Source organism: Felis catus, chromosome F1 (assembly GCF_018350175.1).
Source record: "Felis catus isolate Fca126 chromosome F1, F.catus_Fca126_mat1.0, whole genome shotgun sequence".
In the NCBI taxonomy this organism is placed as follows: Eukaryota; Metazoa; Chordata; class Mammalia; order Carnivora; family Felidae; genus Felis; species Felis catus.
In genome coordinates this window covers 10,670,669-10,693,104 of record NC_058384.1, presented here as the reverse complement: position 1 = coordinate 10,693,104, position 22,436 = coordinate 10,670,669, and the positions used below count along the sequence as shown (strand labels likewise).

The following is a 22,436-nucleotide window of genomic DNA, read 5'->3' as shown; positions in this document are numbered from 1 at the left end:
CTTTTATGAAGCAACGAGACAAAGGAATAGGATATACTGGAATGGTTGTGACGCCATATGGATGACTTTGAATAAACCATCCAAAAATCTTTGTAGTTCAGGATTTTTTCGATCATTTCATCAGTAGCTGCCACTTTGCTATTTTTGCCAAAACAAAAGGGGAAGCCCGTTTTGTTGTTGCTTAGCGCTACTGTTATATTTACTTTTCTTTTTTTTCATTCCTATCTCCAATGGTTTTCATCTAAAATTTTAACCACAAAGTATAAGAAACGTACATTGATCGCTTCTATTGATAATAAGCATTCAGTTTAGAATGATTAAATCGATACTACCAATGATACCTATAGAGAGAGCTAATTATTTCCCTACCCCAAATAACTTTTTTGTTAAGGAAGCTCTATACACAACGTGTGGCTTGAACTCAGGACACCAATATCAAGAGTCACACATTCTACCGGATGAGCAGGTATTCCCACAATGTAATTTTTTGCCTTTACTCTGAAGAGTAGATTAAAACTAATTCTATAGGTACTTTTGGATAACTCAATGAATGTATGAGGACAACACTTTCTAAATATGAATGGTTCAGAGTTAACAGTTATGCTAATCATCTTGCAAGATCTTCTTAATATGACACTGGGTATATAGACTTGTGGACTGTAAGACTTGCACAGATCTTAGAGGTCATCTGGTCTATTCTTATTTCATAAAGGCGGACACTAAAGTCTAGAGAGACAAAGTGACTGAAGCAAATCTTCACTTGTCAATCTTAAGAGTTATAATTAAAGTCATCGGACTACATTTTGCAATGAGCCTGGATTTCATATATCTAAATCTTCCTCTCCAAACCAACAAAGGGTGCTAATACAAGCTAAAAACAAAAAAAAAATCTACTAGGCTGGTAGACAGCAGGTGTGAGAAAGCAAGAAAGACACAACTGTACTCGTACCAGCTAAAAAATTTTCAATTCTACAATATTTCCTCAGTAGGGCAGAGTTTTCTTTAAACAGTAATGGTCTGGCAATATATTCTAGGACTAAAAGAACCACGTTTGGGTAAAGAGGTAACTGCTAAGGTACAATAATGCTATACAGGAAGCACACTGGCAACATAGGAAGATCATCGTTATGGAAAAAAATTCATATTATGAATCTGCAATTTCTCCAAGGAGTGCCATGAGCATTTGGTACCATTGTCCTGGAGTTGCGATGGCCCTTATAAACCATCTTTACTAGTGGCCTTCTAATGTTCAAAGTATCCAATTCTTCCATTTCTTTCCTTTCTTTTCTCCGCCTGAAGAACTCCTGAATGCGGGCAACAGCAGAGCGTCTACGAATTACATATTAAAAGAAAAAACAAAAATAAATGAAAAAAAAATCCACAGGCCACTACAGAGTAAAAACGAGGAACATTAAAATACGGTAAAGCCTAGAAAACATTTAAACTAAACATTATCTCAATAAGGCATCCCCAACCAAAGCATAAAAAGGCAAACACAACAGTGAGACTACATCAGACTAGTTGAGTTACTAAAAATATTTTAGTGAAAAGATCACTTAGAAATTTGGTACTGGTTGAGAGTAAAAGAAATCGCATGCGGCACACTGGTTTTTAAAGGGCTATTTTATAAAAACATAATATAGACAAAATTAATAGGCAATTTACTACAAATATAACAAATCCTATTCAGTATCATTTTTCTTCTCCACATTAGGAAATGTAAAGGCATAAAGAGAAACGAGGAGAAACAAAGGGTAACATATAATAGCGGGTAAACTGGTTTTGAGTGTTTGTTCACGATGTTCCCAGCAAAGAACAGACTAGTCAAGAAAAAGAGAACAGTAATATATATACAATAAAACAAGGACTTTCAGATGGATTCTATTCTATATGGAGTCCATATTACAGATTTGGAGCTAATGAGGCAGACTCTCCTCTCCTCAGAACTGAGTTGGTTACAGAGCTGGAGACTGAAGAATAATGGGTTCTCTTTAAGGCTAATTTAACTATTAGAAGACACTTTTCCTAACATGATATACTTAATAAGTTTGTTAGTTTTGTTATTCAAAACACTGTCTCTTGGAGCACCTGGGTGGCTTCGTCGGTTAAGCGTCTGACTTCAGCTCAGGCCATGATCTCGCAGTCCGTGGGTTCCAGCCCTGCATCAGGCTCTATGCTGACCAGCTCAGGGCCTAGAGCCTGCTTCCGATTCTCTGTCTCCCTCTCTCTCTGCCCCTCCCCAGCTTGCTCTCTGTCTCCCCATCTCTCTCAAAATCATTATATTTTGACATATAATAGACCAAAAAGTTCTACAAATCAGTAAGAAAAATGAACACTGCAACAGAAAAATAGGCAAAGGACAAGAGTAGGGAAACTATAGAAGAAATGAATAGTCAGCAAATGTACAAAAGGATACTGAGACTCACTTATAATAAGATAAAAATAAAAATAAATTGAGGGGCGCCTGGATGGCTCAGTTGGTTGGGTGTCCAACTTCAGCTGAGGTCATAATCTCCCAGTTTGTGGGTTCAAGCCCCACATCAGGCTCTGTGCTGACAGCTCAGAGCCTGGAGCCTGCTTCGGATTCTGTGTCTCCCCTCTCTCTGCCCCTCCCCTGCTCACATTGTCTCTCTCTCTTTCTCTCTCAAAAATAAATAAAAAACATTAAAAAAACTGACTTCTTTGTACATCTACCAGATCAAAAAGATTTTAATGTCTATCAGACTGCCAGTACAGAAAACAAACGCTACTGGCAGGGGTCTGGAAGTGGTTCTATATAGCAAAAACAGAGTGAACTCCTTCACTGCAAATTTTTCATTGAAGAACACATACATGGGAAGGCATAAAATCCTAAGTGTGTAGCACAATGCATTTTCACAAATGAAACAAGCCCATGTAACCAGCACCAGAATGGAGCAACAGAGCATAACCAGAGTTCCAGATTTCTCCTAGTGCTTCATTCCCACCATCCCCCTGCCCTTAAAGGAAACCACTATTCTGACTTCGAACAGTATGAATTACCTCTGCACGTTTGTGAACACTAATTAAATGGAATCAGAGGAGATATATTCTTGTGTCTAGTTTCTTTAGCTCAACATTGTTTGTAAGATTCATCCATGTTGTTTTATTTAGCTGTAGTAACTCATCCCCTTTGCTGTCGACTACTACTTTGTATAAATATATTATAACTTATGTATTCATTCAACTGTTGGCGGACACTGGGTTGTTCACAGTTTTTGATTACTGAGTTAGTGGTACCATCAGTGTCGGCTCATGTCCTCGGCAAACATATGTACCTATTTCTGCTGGGTATACATCTAGGCGTAAAAGGGCCGGACCAGAGCATGTGGTTATGTTCACCTTTAATGGAAACTTTCAAACAATTTTCCAAAGTGGTTACACCAAGTTATACTCCCACCAGCAATATACGGAGTTCCTGTTCACTACAAATTAAATAGTATCTATTAAAATTTTAAATGAATTTGCTTTGATGCAATTTTACTTTTAAAGAATGTATACTGTACAAAACTTAAGCAAATATACAAACATATATACATATATACATATATATGTGTAATATAAGTTTTTGCTGTACTACTTTGAGAAAGATTGGAAATAATCTAAATTTTATGTGGAAAGGATAGATTAAATAATGTTACATCCACACACTGGAATATTTACACCACCATTAAAAAAGATAAGGAAGATCCATAAAATAACCACATGAATAATGTTGGTATTATACTGGCAAAACTGTAACATAGGTTAATGAATAATTCTTAGAGAAAAAATTCTATATATGCATAGAAAGGGTCTAGAAAACAGACACCAAATTGTAACACGTTTTTAAAACAATTATGTAACAATTTTGTACTCCCACTTTTATAATAAAAAGGTATTTTCTTTTTCATAAAAGGATATACCATAAGTTATACAGGCTTATTTAAAAGCGCTTTAAAAACTTTATCCTATGCTTTGTATATCTAATAAAAGGGGGCACAGGGATACACATACATTTTAGAATCAGATATAATTAGAAACTTCCAGGCAAAAAGATGACATATTTAGCTTATTACGATTTTCTGATTGGGAGCTGATAATAAGAAGGGTTGAGAGTTCAAACGCTCTCAAAAAAACCCCACAATTAATATGTTGGATCTTTCTTTTTTCCTGAATTGGAAGAAAAGTCACTCTGAATCAGTTAAAAATATATGATTAGCAAAAAACCAATAAAGAAAAAAACTCTTTTGCTAACAAAGCAGAATATCAGGTAGCAGAGGAAATAGCAATGACCTTGCCGACAAACCAAGGGCCTCAGAGCTATAAATGAAAAATGAATTATATGACACATTATGAATTTAGATAGAAGCTCAAATCACTTAAAACAAAATGTGTGGGCAAAATTATAAAGCTAAATGATTAATGAAGTGATAATAATAAAGAACTAGTGAAGACAGTACCGGGTCAAAAATGTTCATTTCATTTAAAAGTTAGCTCTAGAATATGGTCTAATTTACTGCTTAGTGTTTGTTTGATCTGACCATCCTGATTTCAAAATCTGGATGTCAAGTTATATGGTTTGTATTATATAGTTCTGATCTAAAATTAGGGCACCTGCCACCATGTCACTACAGGAAAATTATCTAAGAGAAAAAGCTTCAAGTGCAGAAATTTCAAATTAGAGAATAAAAAGTAACTGTGGGTGCCATATCTACATATACAATCAGGTAATGTCCAACTCAGCTGACATTTCTAAAGAAATGATCTTAGAATGAATACACTGAAACAACTTTCCTAGAGGATATTTCACAGGAAACACTGAAAAAATATTGGTCATTGAAAATAATTCGTACTTTATTACTTTGCAAATTTGATCAAATGAAAATCAAAATGACACATACATATGAAGAACACCAATCAGCAAATATTTATTAAAAGCCTACCATTTGCAAAGTTGTTTGGGGGAATATCAGTTATTCTTTTATAAGAGCTTAGGCTAGTTTTGGAGCACAGTTTAAAAGTCATAAAAGGCATTATAAAGTTAAATAAGCATATACAATTTCAGAAGTGAACAATAAAATAATAATAATGAGTATAAATCCCAACCCAATGGGAAAAAAAATAAAGAAAAAGGCAAAACCAAAAAAAAAAAGGATAAAAAACTTAATTCCAAAAAAGGCAAGAAAGCAAAAAAATAAATAAATAAAACAGGATAATTAGAAGACGTTGGAAAGTTTAAATACAGCCATAATGATAGTAGATTTAAATAGACTAAATTCACCAATGGAGAAAAAAGAGAATGTCTAGGATACACCTCAAGTATGAGGACAAGGAAAAGCTTCAAGTGAAAGGGTCTTACACAAATACTAATCAAATGAAAGGTGGCTTAGCTACATTAATATCAGACAAAACAGATGAGGATAAAAAGCATTAAGAATAGAGACGATTACTAATACATAAGAAGTTCAATTTACCAGGAAGATGTAACAATTTAACATATATGCACTCAGTAGCCTCAAAAATGCATTTTAAAAGAAAATGACATAACTGCAAGGAGAATGAGACAAATCTTCCAATACAGTGAAGACTTTAACACACCTCTCTTGCTACTTTGTAAGTCAAGCTGACAAAAACACACAAACAGCAAAGATATAAATTTTAACACAATGAACAGTCTTGATCTAATGGTCACGTATGAAATTCCACATTAAAAATTAGAATAATATTCTTTTCAAGGGCCCATGAAAGATTTACGAATTTGACATGTACAAGGCCACAAAGGCAGTTTCCACAAATTTCAAAGAATGCATCTAACACCAACTACATTCTCTGATCACAAGTCAGATGTTAATGAAAAAAAGCTAAATTTTTACAACTTAATTTAGAAAAAAAAGAAAAAAACTATAAAATAATCTCAAAGAAAATAGAAGAAAGGAAATGATAAAGAGAGAAAAAGGAGAAATAAAAAACAAAAAGAATAACAATATAGAGTTCTGCCATGATGATGAAGAAAAAATTAAGGGGGTTTAAATAAAAAGGTCATTTAACTCAAGACAGTAGAAATGAAATAGACAATAAAAATACTATAATAACAAATTTCCAACCTTAGATGAATTGACACATTTTTTAAAAACCTCTTAAAACTGACTAAAGAAGAAAGAGATCATGCAAATAGTCTACAGCTATTAAAGTAAAATAATACTTAAAAACCATCTCCAAAAGAAAAAAACTAGGTCCAGCTGGTGTTATAGGTATAATCTACTAATCTTTTAAAGAAAACATCATTCCAACCTTATACAAACTCTACCAGGGAAAGGAAAAATAGGAAATATTTTTCTACTTATGTTTAGTGTAACTTTTTACCAAAAATAGGATGAGGAAAATATAAGAAAAAAATTTCATTCCAAATATAGATACAAAAATCCTTCGCCAAATAACAGCAAATCAAACCCAACAATGTATCAGAAAGATAATACATCATGATCAAGTTAGGTTTATCCCAGGAATACAAAGATTGTTTAACTCAGTTCTATATGTAAGGATCTTGAAAGTCCTTACTCCAAACTCACAAGTAAAAAGCTGAACAGACTGAAAAATCAACAACTCCTCTTGGATCTGTAAGAAAGGGGAGGACACAGGACAAACTGCTGTCCCTAAGACTGGAGAGAAAAACAGGCAAACAGGGAGTCATAGCTTAGCAAAGAAGAGACTTGCAGGTAAGAACACCTGAACTGTGATTGAGGGACTGCTGGAGGGTCAGTGTGGACAGCTCTAAGAGTTAAAAACGCCAGGGGAACCCAGTCATAGGGTACCCCCCACCCCCAATATTTTCAGATTTACCTCCAGGAGCCAGACCAGATTGCCACAATAATACTGGAGAAAAATCCCCTTGAGTTTCTGGCAGGGAGAGGGTAAGAGGAAGTACTCTGAAATATGCCAGAGCATTCTCTTCTTCTTATAAGGTCTGCTCTTAGTGGAAACTAGTTAACTAGAGTCCAATGTGCTGGGGTACTATCAGAGCCCAACTAACCTAGGGGAGAGAAATAGCCAACTACAGCTCTCTACAGGATGACCCTGGACATCCTAGCCCACCTAAAGGGAAAGAAAAAAATAAGCTAATGAACACTTGTAAAGTCCAGAGATGTGTGTTCACTAAAAGACTGAGAACGAATCATAAGATTAAGAATGCTTCCTCTCCCCCACGCCTTACAACCACATTGCTAAAGGTTTAGAGCAGTTCCTTTTACACAGAATGCTATACACATTTGAAGAGACAGAGAAAGCATCAGAACCAGACATGACAGGGATGCTGGAATTATCAGGCCAGGAATTTAAAACAATTATGATTAATTTTTTTTTTAATTTTTTTTTCAACGTTTATTTATTTTTTGGGACAGAGAGAGACAGAGCATGAACGGGGGAGGGGCAGAGAGAGAGGGAGACACAGAATCGGAAACAGGCTCCAGGCTCTGAGCCATTAGCCCAGAGCCGACGCGGGGCTCGAACTCACGGACCGCGAGATCGTGACCTGGCTGAAGTCGGACGCTTAACCGACTGCGCCACCCAGGCGCCCCATGATTAATTTGACTATAATTAATGAAGGGCTCTGATGGATTAGGTACACAACATGCAAGAACAGATGGCCAATGTAAGCAGAACGCTGGAAATCCTAAGAAAGAAGTAAAAAGAAATGCCAGAGATAAAACAAAGCACTGTAACAGAAATGAAGGATGCTTTTGATAGGTTTGTTAATAGACTGGACATGACTGAGAAAAATCCTTGACCTAGAGGATGTATCAATAGAATCCTTGAAAACCAAAAAGCAAAGAAAACAAAGACTGGACAAAAACCCAAACAAACCAAATATTCAAGGACTGTGGGATAACTAAATAGATATGACATAAGCGTAATGGGAATACAAGAAGGTAGAGGAAGGGGCGCCTGGGTGGCCCAGTCGGTTAAGCGTCCGACTTCAGCCAGGTCACGATCTCGCGGTCCGTGAGTTCGAGCCCCGCGTCGGGCTCTGGGCTGATGGCTCAGAGCCTGGAGCCTGTTTCCGATTCTGTGTCTCCCTCTCTCTCTGCCCCTCCCCCGTTCATGCTCTGCCTCTCTCTGTCCCAAAAATAAATAAACGTTGAAAAAAAAATTAAAAAAAAAAAAAAAAGAAGATGGAGGGAAAAAAAGAGAAATATTTGGAACAATAATGACTGAGAATTTCTACAAATTAATGTCAGACACCAAATCACAGATCCAGGAAGCCTAGAGAACACCAAGCAGGATAAACACCAAAACAAAACAAAACAAACACAAAAAACAAAAAACAAAAAACAAAAAACAACAGAAAAAAACAAAATAAAAAAAACCCAAGGCAAACCAAAACCAAAATCTTATACCTATGCATATCATTTTTAAAATACAGAAAATCAAAGATTAAAAAAATCCTGGAGGATGCCAGAGGAAAACAAACATCTTACCTAGAGAGGAAAAAAAATAAGAATCACATCCAATTTCTCCTCAGAAACTATGAAGCAATAAGGGAACAAAGTAAAATATTTAAAGCACTGACAGAAAAAAAAAATCACCAACCTAGAATTCTATGCCTTGCAAAATGATCCTTCTTTGTGAATAAGAAATAAAGACTTCCTCAAATAAAAGCAAAGGAATTTGTTGCCAGTAGACCTGTCTTGCAAAATTGTTATAGAGAAGAAAAAATATATAAATCAGACATATGGATCTATATAAACAAAGAACATCAAAGAAGGAATAAGTGAAGATTAAAAATAAAAACTTCATTTAATTAAAAATTTTTTTTCAAATGTTTACTTTTGAGACAGAGAGAGACAGATTGTAAGTGGGCAAGAGAGGGAGACACAGAATCCGAAGGAGGCTCCAGGCTCTGAGCTGTTAGTCCAGAGCCTGACGTGTGGCTCAAACTCACAAACCATGATATCATGACCTGAGCCGAGGTCAGACGCTTAACCAACTGAACCACCCAAGTGCCCCTAAACTTTCATTTTTCTTACTCTTAGTTTACCTAACAGATAAGTTTCTTCAAAATAATAATAGCAATAATGTATTCCATTATGTATGTGGATGTAATATATCTTATGTGTATATATGCTTATGTATGCTTATATTAAAGTGAAATGAAAGGCAGCAATGATACAAGGGACACAAGAAAGAATCAGGATTTTGTTATCATGTAATACTCACGCTACCTGTGAAGTGGTGTAGTATGATTTGAGAGTGGGTTGGATTAGTTGTAAATGTACACAGCAAACTCTACGGCAACCACTAAAAAACATTTAAAAAAGAATTGTAGCTGATATATTAAGAAAGGAGAGAAAATGGAATCATATAAAATGCTGAATTCAAACCACAAAAGGCAGAAAAAAAGGAAAAGACAAAAAATAGGAACAAAGAACAAATAGAAGACTATAATGAATATGGTAGACATTAATCCAATTATATCAATAGTCACCTTGAATGTCAATGTTCTAAATTACACCAATTAAAAAACAGATTATCAGAATGGATCAAAAAATATGACCCAGCTATCTGTTGTCTACAAGAAATCCACTGAAAAACAAATAAAGAAATCCATTTAAAAATAAATAATTAAAAAAAATAAAGAGATTAAAAGTAAATAAATGTATGGAGAAAAATATCCCATGTTAAATACTAAACAAAAGAAAGCAAGATTAACTATATTTCTTTTGGACAGAGCAGACTTCAAAGTAAGCCAAGTTATCAGGGATAAAGAAGGACATTAAATAACATCAAGGGAGTCAATTCTCCACGAACAATCTTCAATGTGTATGTGCCTATCTAGAGAGGGTCAAAACACATGAGGAAAAAACTGACAAATGCAAGGAGAAATAAACGAATCCACTACTGTAGTTGGGAGACTTCAACACCCTTGTCTCAGAAAGGGGCAGATCCAGGAGGCAGACAGTAAAGCCATAGCTGCACTCAACACCACCACTGATCAACTGGGTATAATGGACAACTACTGACTACTTCATGCAACAACAGCAGAATACACATTCTTCTCGAGTTGAACATACATCAATATACACTACGTTCTGGGTCATAAGACACATGTTAAAGGCTGTTTAATATTAGAACATTTGTAAGTGTATTAGCTAGCTAAAGGAGAAAAAATAGAACTCAATAGATGAAGAGTTAGGTGACTGATTAAATCAATACTCGTTCATGATAAAAACTGTTAGTAAACTAGGACAGCCTAGGTAGGGAAGCCCCCTAACCTCATAGGAGGTATCTACAAAACCCCTGAAACACCAGTACAAATAAACTCATGTAGGCACTTTTTTCAAAATCAGGAGCAAGGTGTGATTCTTACTATCCTCATTAACCAATACCCACTAAGCAATAAGAATGAAAAGGAGGAAAGAAAACTCCTTTTTGCAACGATGTGACTGTCTACATAAAAGAGCTTAAAGGAATTTATATGCTAACTAATAAATATAACAGAAAAACACTTGGGTAGATATAAGATCATTATATAAATCAACTGCATTTCTAAACACCAGCAACAAACTATCAACAGAGTATGAGTTTAAAAAAAAAAGGGACGGGGCGCCTGGGTGGCGCAGTCGGTTAAGCGTCCGACTTCAGCCAGGTCACGATCTCGCGGTCCGTGAGTTCGAGCCCCGCATCAGGCTCTGGGCTGATGGCTCAGAGCCTGGAGCCTGTTTCCGATTCTGTGTCTCCCTCTCTTTCTGCCCCTCCCTCGTTCATGCTCTGTCTCTCTCTGTCCCAAAAATAAATAAACGTTGAAAAAAAAAATTAAAAAAAAAAAAGGGAGGCATAAGCTTAAAAAAAAATTCATTTACAATGGTAACAAAAATGAAAGTATCTATAAATAAGTTAAAAAACGATACGCAAAACTTGTTCATAGGAAATTGTAACCTGTTATAACCTGGGGGCACCTGGGTGGCTCACTCGGTTAAGTGTCCGACTCATGATTTTGGCTCAGGTCATGATCTCATGGTTCATAGCTTCAAGCCCTGGTTCTCTATCTCCCTCTCTCTCCCTCTCCCTCTCTATCTCCCTCCCCCTCCCCCATTCATGCTCATGTTCTCTCTTTCTAAGTAAACATAAAAAAATAATAATAACCTGTTACTGAAAGACATTTTTTAAACAGCCTAAATAAATGTAGAGATAACTTAATATTGAGAGGATAATTAATTCTCCAAATTTACTTCCAGGTTTATTACAACTATTATCATATTCTGATGATTCATAAGTAGAACTTAATATGTTGATCATAAAACAGACCAAAGGACAAAGAATAGCCAAGTCCCTTCTAAAGAAAAATAAAGAGAAGAGACTTGAAGAGACTTGGAAGACATTAAGATTAAAAAACTAGAGTAATTAAAGAGCGTGGTATTGATGGAGGGGCAAACAAACTGACCAATGGAACAAAACAGAAAGCCCAGATATAGACCTGTGTTTATCTGGAATTCTATAATATGACATAGGTAGGATAGCAGCTCCCTGGGGAAATTCAACATTTAACAAATGAAAAGGTAAAATAGGGCTAACTAAATGGGCACACATATACATCATAAATAATCAATTCCAGATGGATTAACACCTTAAATTGTCGAAAGAAAACTTTAAAAGAAAATTTTCAATTCTTTTGAATCCAGGGTAAGGATTTCTTAAACAAAAGGAAGTTATATGCATAAAGAAATGATACAATTCAACTTCATTAAAATTAAGAATGGTTTCTCAAGTCAGCTTAAAGTAAAAAAGAAAAAACAAATCACAAACCAGAAAAAATATTTACACACTTATAAATGATAGAAAATTAGTATCAAAAATATATAAGGAATTCCTTAATAAGTAATAAAAGCTAAGACAACACGGAAAAGAAAAACAACTCAATTAAAACAAACCAGCAGAGGGACACCCGGTTGGCTCAGTAGGTTAAGTGTTCAACTGTTGATTTCTGCTCAGGTCACGATCTCACATTGTGAGATCGAGCCCTGAGTCAGGCTCTGGCTGAGCATGAAGCCTGTTTGGGTCTCGGTCTCTCTCTCTCTCTCTCTCTCTCTCTCTCTCTCTCTCTCTCTGTCTTGGTCCCTCTCTCTCTTTTTTCTCTCTCTCTCTGTCTTGGTCCCCCTCTCTCTCTCTCTCTCTCTCTCTCTTGGTCTCTCTCCCCTCTGTCCTCCCCCCACCCACTCTCTCAAAATAAATAAATAAACATTAAAAAAAGAATAAAACAACCCCAGTAGAAAACCAGGTATGGCTAAAAAACAAACGAGAGATGCATAATCTCGTTCTGTAAATACAGAAATGAAAATCAAGACCATGAGATAGCACTGTATACCAAATTTTGCTAACAGTAGCAAATTCAAAAAAAGTGACAAAACCAAGTTTATTTATTATTTTTTTATTTTAGAGAGCAAGTGAGAGAGAGTGGGGCAGAAGGGTAGAGGAAGAGAGCAGGAGACAGAGAGTGGGGGAGAGAGGGAGAGAATCTTAAGTAGGCTCCATGCTCGGTGCAGAGCCTGGCATGGGGCTCAATCCCACGATCCTGGGATCATGACCTGAGCCCAAATCAAAAGTTGGATGCTCAACCGACTGAGCCACCCAGGGGCCCCTATTTATTTAAAGATTTTATTTTCATGTAATTTCTACACCCAATGTGAGGCTTGAACTCACAACCCCGAGATCAAGAGTTGCACGCTCTACAGACTGAGCCAGCCAGGCACCCTAACAAAACCAAGTTTTAAAGAAGATGTGGATCAGTGTGATTACTTAGTGACCGCATTAATTTATACTCCCACGTTGGAAGACAACCTAACTTATAAAATCAAAGATTCCATTCTTAGGTATGTACCCCAGAAAAACCCAAGGAGACGTATTTCAGAATGTTCAAACCAACACTGTTGTTAATAGCAAAACTGTAAACAACTGCCAGTTACCAGGAAAAGGGATAAATTATGGATTATTAGATAGCAGAAAACAGACTGAGCATCAGCTACACATTACAACATGGGTGAATCTTAATATAATGTTGACTGAAAAAAATAGCAAGTCCTGGTCTCACATCTAGTATGATGTCCTTTTTTTATAAAGTTTAAAAGTGGGTAAAACAATTTAAGTGATATATTATTTTGGCAGTTATGTTCAGGATAATTTTTTGTTTCGAAAGTAAGGCATGATCAACACAACATTCAGGAGAGTGGCTGCCACTGGTAAGGTGGGCAGGGGCACAGGATTGGGAGGTGTCTGCATAGATCTAAGTTACTGGTGGTCTCTCAGTTCTTGGCTTGGGTGCTGGGTTTATTGAGATTCACTTACCATTAAATAAATGAAATAAAGAAAAGGAACTAAGCATAAGGCGACAATGACAGTGTGTCACAAACCAAGAATTAAAAAAAATACAATTCTCCCCTCCTTAGATTAGGCTAAAAGCCCTTAATAATGCCAGTGCCTATGCAAAACTCTATTGCCACAATTACTATTTTATAATTATTTGTATGTGTCTGTGTATCCCACTGAACCAAGAGCTAATGGAGGCTGTAATTTTCATTATCCTTAGATAACCAGCATCTACCACAGAGTTTGCTTCATACACGTTTATTGAATGGATAAAATAAACACAAAACTGATTCATTATAAAAACAAAAACACCTCAAGGTATCAGCCGTTTATTTGGGAGACAGCATTTACTAGAAAAAAAATCTACAATGAATCTAACATATAACTGACCTAAGAAAATAAAAACCTAGATTCCTGACTTTATATTTTGATTCCTTCCTCTTCCCCAAGAGTCTTATTTATTTATTTATTTTAATGCTTATTTTTGACAGAGAGAGAGAGAGAGAGAGCGAGCGAGCGAGCAGGGGAGGGGCAGAGACAGAGGGAGACAGGATCTGAGCATGCTCAGTGCTAACAGTGCAGAGCCTGATGCAGGGCTTGAAACCCACGAACCACAGGATCATGACCTGAGCTAAAGTCAGACATTTAACTGACTGAGCCACCCAGGAGCCCCTGTATTTTAATTTTAATACTGCATATTCTAGAAAACTATTTCTAAATGGTCAGTAAAATTCTTAAGGTAACTCCAAGTTTAAATTAGGAAGTTATAAAAATCAGAAATAGGGGCACCTGGGTGGCTCAGTCAGTTAAGCTTCCAACTTTGGCTCAGGTCATGATCTCATAATTCGTGGGTTCGAGCCCCATGTAGGGCTCTGTGCTGGCAGTGTGGAGCTTGCTTGGGATTTTCTCTCTCTCTCTCTCTCTGGCTCCTCCCCCACTTGTGCTCTCTCTCTCAAAATAAATATATAAACTTACAAAAAAAAATCAGAAATAGTCTGTAAGCCCTATTAAAAAAAAATAAACAAGTTGACACATTTAGTAGTTAGAGGACTAGGCTAAAATATAAGGAGAAATTAAACAGAAACTAAAAATACAAAATGTGAATCACTTTGCCTATTATTTTCAATATGGTTTATCCTTTTACAAAACACTATCACAGATAGCTAGAGTGATACAATTGATATTATTGGTGTCATTAAAATGGTCTGTGGGGGAACAAAGAAATTTTAGGGTAGAAAAAATGGTTTAATCCAGATTAGGAGAGGATTAATTTATTTAACCTGGAATTAAATGACATGAGGAGTAATTCAGTTAGTCAAAGGAGGTTAATATAAAAGGATACTGTACTAAGGATAGAATGTGAGGACACGGTCAGATTAAACAGCAGGTGAATTTTAAGTTAAACTATTGGAAGAAATTCTTTACTGTTCAGGTTTGAAAGAGTCGTCTAGTCTAGGAATCTAATGAACTTGATACAATTTAGAATGTAAACTGAAAGAGCATTGTCCAAATTGTGGGATGTTTGTACGTGTTCCACAAAAAGTGTTTGTGAAATGGGCAAAATAATGGATTAAGCAAAGCTAAACAGGTTTCTTTGTTGTTAAGTCTTTGAAGAGGCTTTATGATGTTAGTTTCGTGAATCTAAAAAGACGTATACACAATGTAGTATTTCCCAAATTTTATGACACCACTGTAGAGTATCAGGGCACTTGGGGCAACAAGACAACAAAGCACACTCTGCCCAGAAGCTTCTGGAGGTTCCTCGTCCACCACGTCAAGGAGCTGGAAGTGCTCCTGTGGTGCAGGAGATCTCGCTGTTCTCGGATTGCTCACGGTGTTTCCTCCCAGAAGCCCCAAGCCAAAGCCATTGTGGAAAGGGCAGCCCAGCCGGCCCCCAGAGTCACCAGCCCCATCCCAGGCTACACGGCGTGGAAAGTGAATACGATAGATGCTCATGTGCACATTTTCTTTGTGGTAAATACAACCTTGACCACTCTGGGGGCAGGAAAAAAAACAAAACAAAACAAAACAAAACATGGACACAATTTGCTTATGTGAGCTGTTGTGGGGGTGAGCGGGGGGAGAGGAATTGGGTTCTTTGCCTCAAACCGTATTAGTGAAGCTAAGGGACAGCAGGCCTGACACTGCTGACTTCAGAAGAGTCTGCTTCCAAGGCTGGCTCTTGGCTGATGTCTGGGAACTTGACTTGTCCAACGCTGCCTGCAGTGTTCCGCCTGCCTGGGACACTGAAGCCTGATGGTTTGAAGCCTGATAGGCTTGCCTGGATGGTCTGTAATCAATAAAGTGAACACGTCCTTTCCTCTTGGGTCTGGAATTTAGGTAGTTGTGGTTGGTGTGGAGGGTACCCACATGACCACCCCCCAGTAAAAATGGTTTCTGAATCTCACGCAGGTTTCTCTGGACAGAAACACTACACAAGCATTAATACACTTGATTACTGAAGGGAGAACATTCTATGGCCCATGCTGGGATTGGGAAAATGTTGGAAGCTTATGCTTGGATTCGTCCAGACTCTGATGTGTCTTTTCTCTTGCATTAATTACAAATGAAGCTAAATTCTGTGAGCCTTTCTAGGAAGTCATCAAATATGTGGGAAGGTTGTGGGAAACAATACAGTTGATGTTTGAACAATGTGGGGCTTAGGGACACTGACCCCCACTCCCATGGAGGTAAAAATCTGCATAAAGCTTTTGACTCTCCAAAAACCTTACTAATAGCCTACAGTTGATCAGAAGCCTTACTGGTAACAGAAATAATAGAGCAACATATATTTTATGTTGTATGTATTATTATATGTTGTATACCTAAACTAGAGAGAAGAAATGTTAAGGAAATCGTAAGGAATGTTAAGAGAATCAAAGTCAAAAATTCACACTGTTATTTATAAAAACATCTGCATATAAGTGGATCTGCACAGTTCAAAACTGTGTTGTTCAAGGGTTAACTGTAATTCATAGCTTTTCATTTATTTCAAGTTCAGGAAATCGGAGGAAGAAAACAACAAGCCAGATCATCTAAGGAAATATGAATAAAAACTTAGCTAGAATTTAGATAAAAAGGTGTCTTGTTTGCCCAACTCTTATTCACATATGCATGTATGTATTCTTATGCTGTCCTCAGACGTGCTTACTTCTTACACAGGGAAATATACACATACACATACACATACACGATAAAGTGTTATACAGACAGCGTAACAGATGTATAAAGGGCACACGGAAAAAACGTTCAGTCCTGCTTGGGACTATGAAAGGTACGGGGCCAGGAAAAGTTTCAACAAGAAGCAACTTAAGATGAATATTGAGATGAGGTGGCCGACATGATGGTGTCAGTGACAGGAGGGCATTTCAGGTAGAAGGCACACAGTGAATAAAGCAACAGAGGCATTAAGTGTACCCAGAGACGCTCCCAGTGGGTCTGCTGTAGTCTGCACAAATTCTGGCCACGGCCATGACAGAGAGCGCCCTGCAGGCCAGGCAGAGGAGCTGGACTTTTCTATATTGCAGGCAACGGAAAGCCACTGAAAGTGGACGTGATGAGGACAGAGGTTGGAAGCAGCTGGAGGGCCATATGAACAGAAGCCCAGGTGACAGGTGATGAAGTAATAGCAGCTGAGCGAAGAGTAAGGGATGATTACCACTTTATTTATTATTAAAAGAAACAGATTAAATGTGGCACCTATCATTCAGAATCTCAGCAGATTAGGGTTAAGGCCTATTCACAAAACACTACAGGACAGTCCTTCATGTAGACTGGCTATATGAGCAGAGCAGATCATAACGTGTGATAATTTTGTTTTTCTAATTGTATTTTTCTAATCTTATCTTAAGCAGAACTTTACATTCCTTGAGCATCCCCAACCGCTAAAGGGGAAGCAGACTGAATGTGTGCTCGATGTCAGGAAAAAACTACCTTGTAATTAGAAATTTCCTCCATATAGGAAAGAAAGAACAGAGGTAAAGAAGCTGTCTAATCTCATTAGCTCTGAGGGAAGGGAAGAGGCACATTTTCTTTTTTACCGTTGTTTATTAGTTCTTAATACTCTCCACTTCAATTTGTTAGCTTCTCCGTAACTTGTTTAAAGCAACATGGTACTTTTTAATTGCGATCTTCACTGTAAAAGCAGAAACTGGCCTTGAGTACTTGAGATGAAAGGTAGAAACCAGAAAATCGAAAAGCCCTTAAACAAATTCCATTTTATGTTTCATATTACCCCTTTGTTTTGGAAACTAATGAATGGTAAATAACAGACATGTGTCCCTAGAATTAGATACAAAGTTGATTTTGTCAGTAAACCAGGTTTGGGCTAGAAGAATAATAGGATTGAAGCTCACTTTAAAATTGTATTTAGGGGCGCCTGGGTGGCGCAGTCGGTTGAGCGTCCGACTTCAGCCAGGTCACGATCTCGTGGTCCAGAAGTTCGAGCCCCGCGTCGGGCTCTGGGCTGATGGCTCGGAGCCTGGAGCCTGTTTCCGATTCTGTGTCTCCCCCTCTCTCTGCCCCTCCCCCGTTCATGCTCTGTCTCTCTCTGTCCCAAAAATAAATTAAAACGTTGAAAAAAAAATTTAAAAAAATAAAAAAAAAATAAAATTGTATTTAAAAATGTACCCCACTGTCTTCAAATTACAGAAATGTCTGAGACTTAGATAGCATCTTGATGTGTGACATTAAGTTATTAAAGCTATTTATTAATGAAACGGCTTTCTTTAAAAGTCAGAATTTTAAACCTATACATAGACTTGGACTCAAGTCCTTATTTTTCTTCCTGATTGATATCTGAATGATAACAAAAAGTTGCTAAGGCTAATCGCTTTGCCAATCAAGTTTTTTAAAAAAAAGTAAGTTGCATCCTTTGACAAAATACCCAAAATGAGTAACCAATAACTTAGAGTACATCATTTTCAGATGATAGTTACTTTATCATGTGACACACTCGACGTGGGTATCAGTTACATCTGCACACAGGAAATTTCTCTTCATTCTATTCTCATGCAGCGCATGCAGCTAAATACAGTCTGTGAAAAGCAACCTGCTCACAAGGCTGAGCACTCAAAGTTCAGTAAGTTTGAAGACGTATTCACTGTTAATAGGAAAGGTGGTTAGGTGTGGAAAAGGAGGACCTGGCAAATTCATCATAAAGAAAAAATAAATAATGAAGGAACATACTGAATTACCTCATTATTCTATCACCTATTGTTGTTCCTCTGATATTAAATCTAGTGAAGGGAACACAATAACTAAAGTCACTCACAAAGACTTCAAAGAACCAAATATTTAAAGCATTAATAAGGTCACCACTTCTACTGTTTAATCACCTAGATCTAAGAAAACTTCTGTGTCTCCTCCTGATTGAAGGAATTATGTGAGATTATGTCCTTCAACTTAAAAGTATATGAGGAAATTAAGGAAACAGAGACACTCACTGAAGATAGATTGAAAGGAAGACTTGGCACTTAATCCCTTTTATCTTTAACTAGATGAGAACCTAACCCGTTGCAGAGTGTAGGGAACTGCAGGGACTCAAACCACCAATACCATCCACTGCGACACCTACATTATGCTCCCCAGGGCTGTGCTGCTCTTTCAGAAAAAAATAATTAAGCCCTGAGCTGACTCATTTGTCCTAACCATAGACTCGATAACAAGCAAGCAAAGAATAACAGAGCTTTTCACTCTCTAGGAGTTCAGTTCTTTCTCTGTGTTACCTTTTTTCTCTCTGTAATTTTCTTTCACAAAGAATACACTTGAATCAGTAGAAATACTGAGAGTGATTATAATGAGGAGTAAAGACATGGTGACAAATTTACAGGACACAAAGCATTCTGGCTTTAAAAATAAAGGCCATGTTCCCCAGGGTCCAGAATAGGTAAACGGAACCACATTTCTATGCATATGAAAAATATATGTTTAAAAAAGTGGTTAACAGGCCATACAAGGTTAATATTTTTAATAGTTACCAGAAAAATCTTTAGAGCAACTTAATTGAGTCTACAACGAAAAACGTCCAAGACTATGCAAGAACTTCTTCAGGAAGCTCACTCACACGCTTCCCAGAAAGCAAGAACCTCTCGGGTTTGGCAAAAGAAAAGAGCTACCAGCCAGGCCATCATACCATTTACTGTAAGCTCCCTGGGGCACCGTGGAAAGTTTATGTGGAGGTCATATAAACAGAAAACCTGCCCATGATCCATCCTTTCATTCCAAGGGCACGGGTTTCTATTTCTAAATACGGTGTATAATATCACTAAGGGATACACATACTACTTTTATTATTTTTTAATCCCAAGATTGGAAAGTATATGTTTGATTGATTACTCTTTCTTCAATTTAGTTTCCATTTAATGTGCTGTGCTCTGGCCCTAGACAAAGTTAAACAGGACCAAATATGTGGTGATTTATAGAGATTTCATCGTTTTAAACTTCGGATATCTAACAGTAGAGACATTTTACCACAGACTATAGTTGTGCTTCTCTAAGACCGATCTGCCAAAGAGCAGGAATTAGAAACTATGGCTCTTTGGCAAATCTGGCCAGTCGCCTGTTTTTGTAACAGCCTATAGGCAAAGAACAGTTTTTACATTCGTCGTAAATGGTTATATTTTAAATGGTTATATAAGTACCTACACAGTAGCCTCCACTTTATCTCTTGGCCAGCAAAGCTTTAATATTTACTATCTGTTTTTTTAGGGAAAAGCTTACTGAGCTCTGCCATAGAGAGTCCCAGTTGTATTTGTACCGACACTAGCTATGGTTAATGGGCAGAGCGTTCTATCTTAAAACATCTATGTTAGTGGTTAAGGCCTTTATTTTCTAAGACATTTCCTTCTCATGCTTGATCTCAGTCCAAAAGTGAAAAGCTGGATCATATTTATCTAACCAAATTAAAAATGCAAGTCTTTATAATGAAATAGTTACTTTACATTGCAAAGAACTGCTTTGATATTTTTAATAATGTGCATCAAAAATGGCTTACTTATAAACTTTTTAGCTTTCATTTTAAAAATTAAATTTGGGGCAAAAGAAATTATGAGATCCACTACGTCATCTTTATACACATTGAAGTACAGACCTAAGTATATACTTTTACCATTTTTAATTTTGGGGCCATTTCTTTACTCTAACCAAACTAACCCTGCCTGGGCGTCTCAAGTGGCAGCAACGAGGGAACTCCGAGACGTGCGTTCCTTTAGTTGCGCATTTCATCAAAGTATGAAATATATCCTTAGATTCTAAAAACCAAATAGTGTAATTTTTACAAGAGAACTTTGAAATCTTTTGTCCCTTTGGAAACAGAAATTCTCAGAAATCATACGCCTACTTACAAGCTGGTAAACAGTTCTTTTCATGTTCTTAAGAAGTAAAGTATCTTAAACTTTCTCTCTTTAGCATAAACGTCAACATACCTATTCCTTCAATTTAGAAGATAAATGGGCAGTTGTCTTAAGGATGAAGAACCCTTAGCAAGGTGCAGCAATATTAAAAACATACTTTATATAGGCAGTTCAAGATTTAATCGAGATGGTGCCAAGAAGTTAGGAACTATCAAAATTATTTAGATAAAAATCAGAAGGAAGATTTTTCACCATTTACAATTTTTGGTAAATAGGAATAATGCAAATTTCAAAGAAAAACTGATGTAGTTGTTAAACAGTCACTATAATCGCTTTAGTAATAAAGGAAGTGAACTACAGTGTTACATACATACAAAGATGTGTGTACTACCAAGGACTTAGTATATACATCTTTGTATGTATGTAACAGTGTAGTTCATCTCCTTTATTAAAACTGTTTCCCTGCATTCTTATCAATGGCTTGTGGATTTGTCCTCTCTTCTTCAATAAGTTATTAAGTTTCTTAAAGAGTGAGAATTTATTATCCTTCTGTTACTCTTCGGTAAGTTCACTATTATGTCCAACAGAACAAAATAAAATATATGGGACAAACTAAGGCTATATACCTGAGCTGAACATACAGAACATTAAATAATATATAATAATAATTTTTAAAAATCAGGGAAGCCAATGCAGACCCAGAGGAGGTTCCTGATCTGGATCTAGCCTGAGAGTATGCACTGGAGACCTCCATGGAGTAGGGTCAGCTCCAGGCCGCTGTCCCTCATTTCCTTGCTCCCTCCAAATCCTCCTTTCTCCCTGATGCTCAAATACTGTGTTTAAAAAAGAAAAAAGAAAACTTTTTAGGTCTAAAATATACAAATCATCTGCTTAGCACTTCAGTTTCCTCAGCTATAAAGTCGGCTTGGTGTAAAAGTGTTATAATTAGCTTGGATAGAAGATGATAAATAATCACGATATTTTATAAGTGTCTAACATCTATTAAAAATACATAATTTCTTATTTAAGCAAATAAACCTGGTAAGTGATTTGGTGCATTTTACTAGAAAGTACACTTAAATTTTATTTTCAATTATGACCTTAGCATCATTTTTAGCTACATAAGAAGTACCAAAAAAAAAAAAAAAAAAAAAAGACATATGTTCACTTATGTAAATAGAAAGCCATAAGTGCGTAAGCTTAAAATAATTATACAGACTCTAATTCTCCACCCTGGGTTTCAGAAACCATCAATTTGATTTTCAAACTGTGCTATGCTTGCTAACCTTACCTGTATTCAAGTGGTATTGATCTCCCTCTTGGGTATGGAAAGAAATGGGACTAAGTTTTACTTGTCTAAAACAGAGACTAAGAATGCTGAAGACTAACGTGCGGCTGGTAAAGAGACGATGGTTGGTTAATTGCTAAGTACAAATATTGGGAGAGATCACTTCCTTTACATTTAAAAACAATGCCATTGCCAAGTAAACATTCTGATTAAACGTAACTGAAGGAACTGTCCTTCCATAGTCACAAAAGGTGGTTTCACTGAACTGGAAGCAGTACTGTTCCGGATTTCTGCTTGGCCTCTGTCAGTCTTTACCCCTAAAGCCATTCTTAGTGTAATTGTTTTTCAAGTCTGAGTAGCCACATAGAACATCCTGGTTGCTTAATACAGTTATTGTTTATTTAGTGCTTTCAAAGTGGATGGATCCTCTGACTAAATAA

At 36.7% G+C, this 22,436-nt stretch overlaps 1 protein-coding gene across 9 annotated transcripts in view; it reads right to left on the bottom strand.

Annotated features, from left to right (window-relative positions):
- Window positions 1-22,436, bottom strand: part of DCAF6 (DDB1 and CUL4 associated factor 6) — a 134,107-nt gene that overhangs the window by 11,209 nt on the left and 100,462 nt on the right. For 6 of the 9 annotated variants that reach the window (XM_003999156.6, XM_045049454.1, XM_045049455.1 and 3 more), the window contains 2 exons: window positions 18,552-18,593; window positions 1,191-1,329 (listed from right to left, as the gene is read on the bottom strand). In XM_003999156.6, the coding sequence (XP_003999205.5) occupies window positions 1,191-1,329; window positions 18,552-18,593 (181 nt within the window). The remainder of the gene's footprint in view (window positions 1-1,190; window positions 1,330-18,551; window positions 18,594-22,436) is intronic. The other 3 variants (XM_045049453.1, XM_045049458.1, XM_045049460.1) reach the window with 1 other exon arrangement.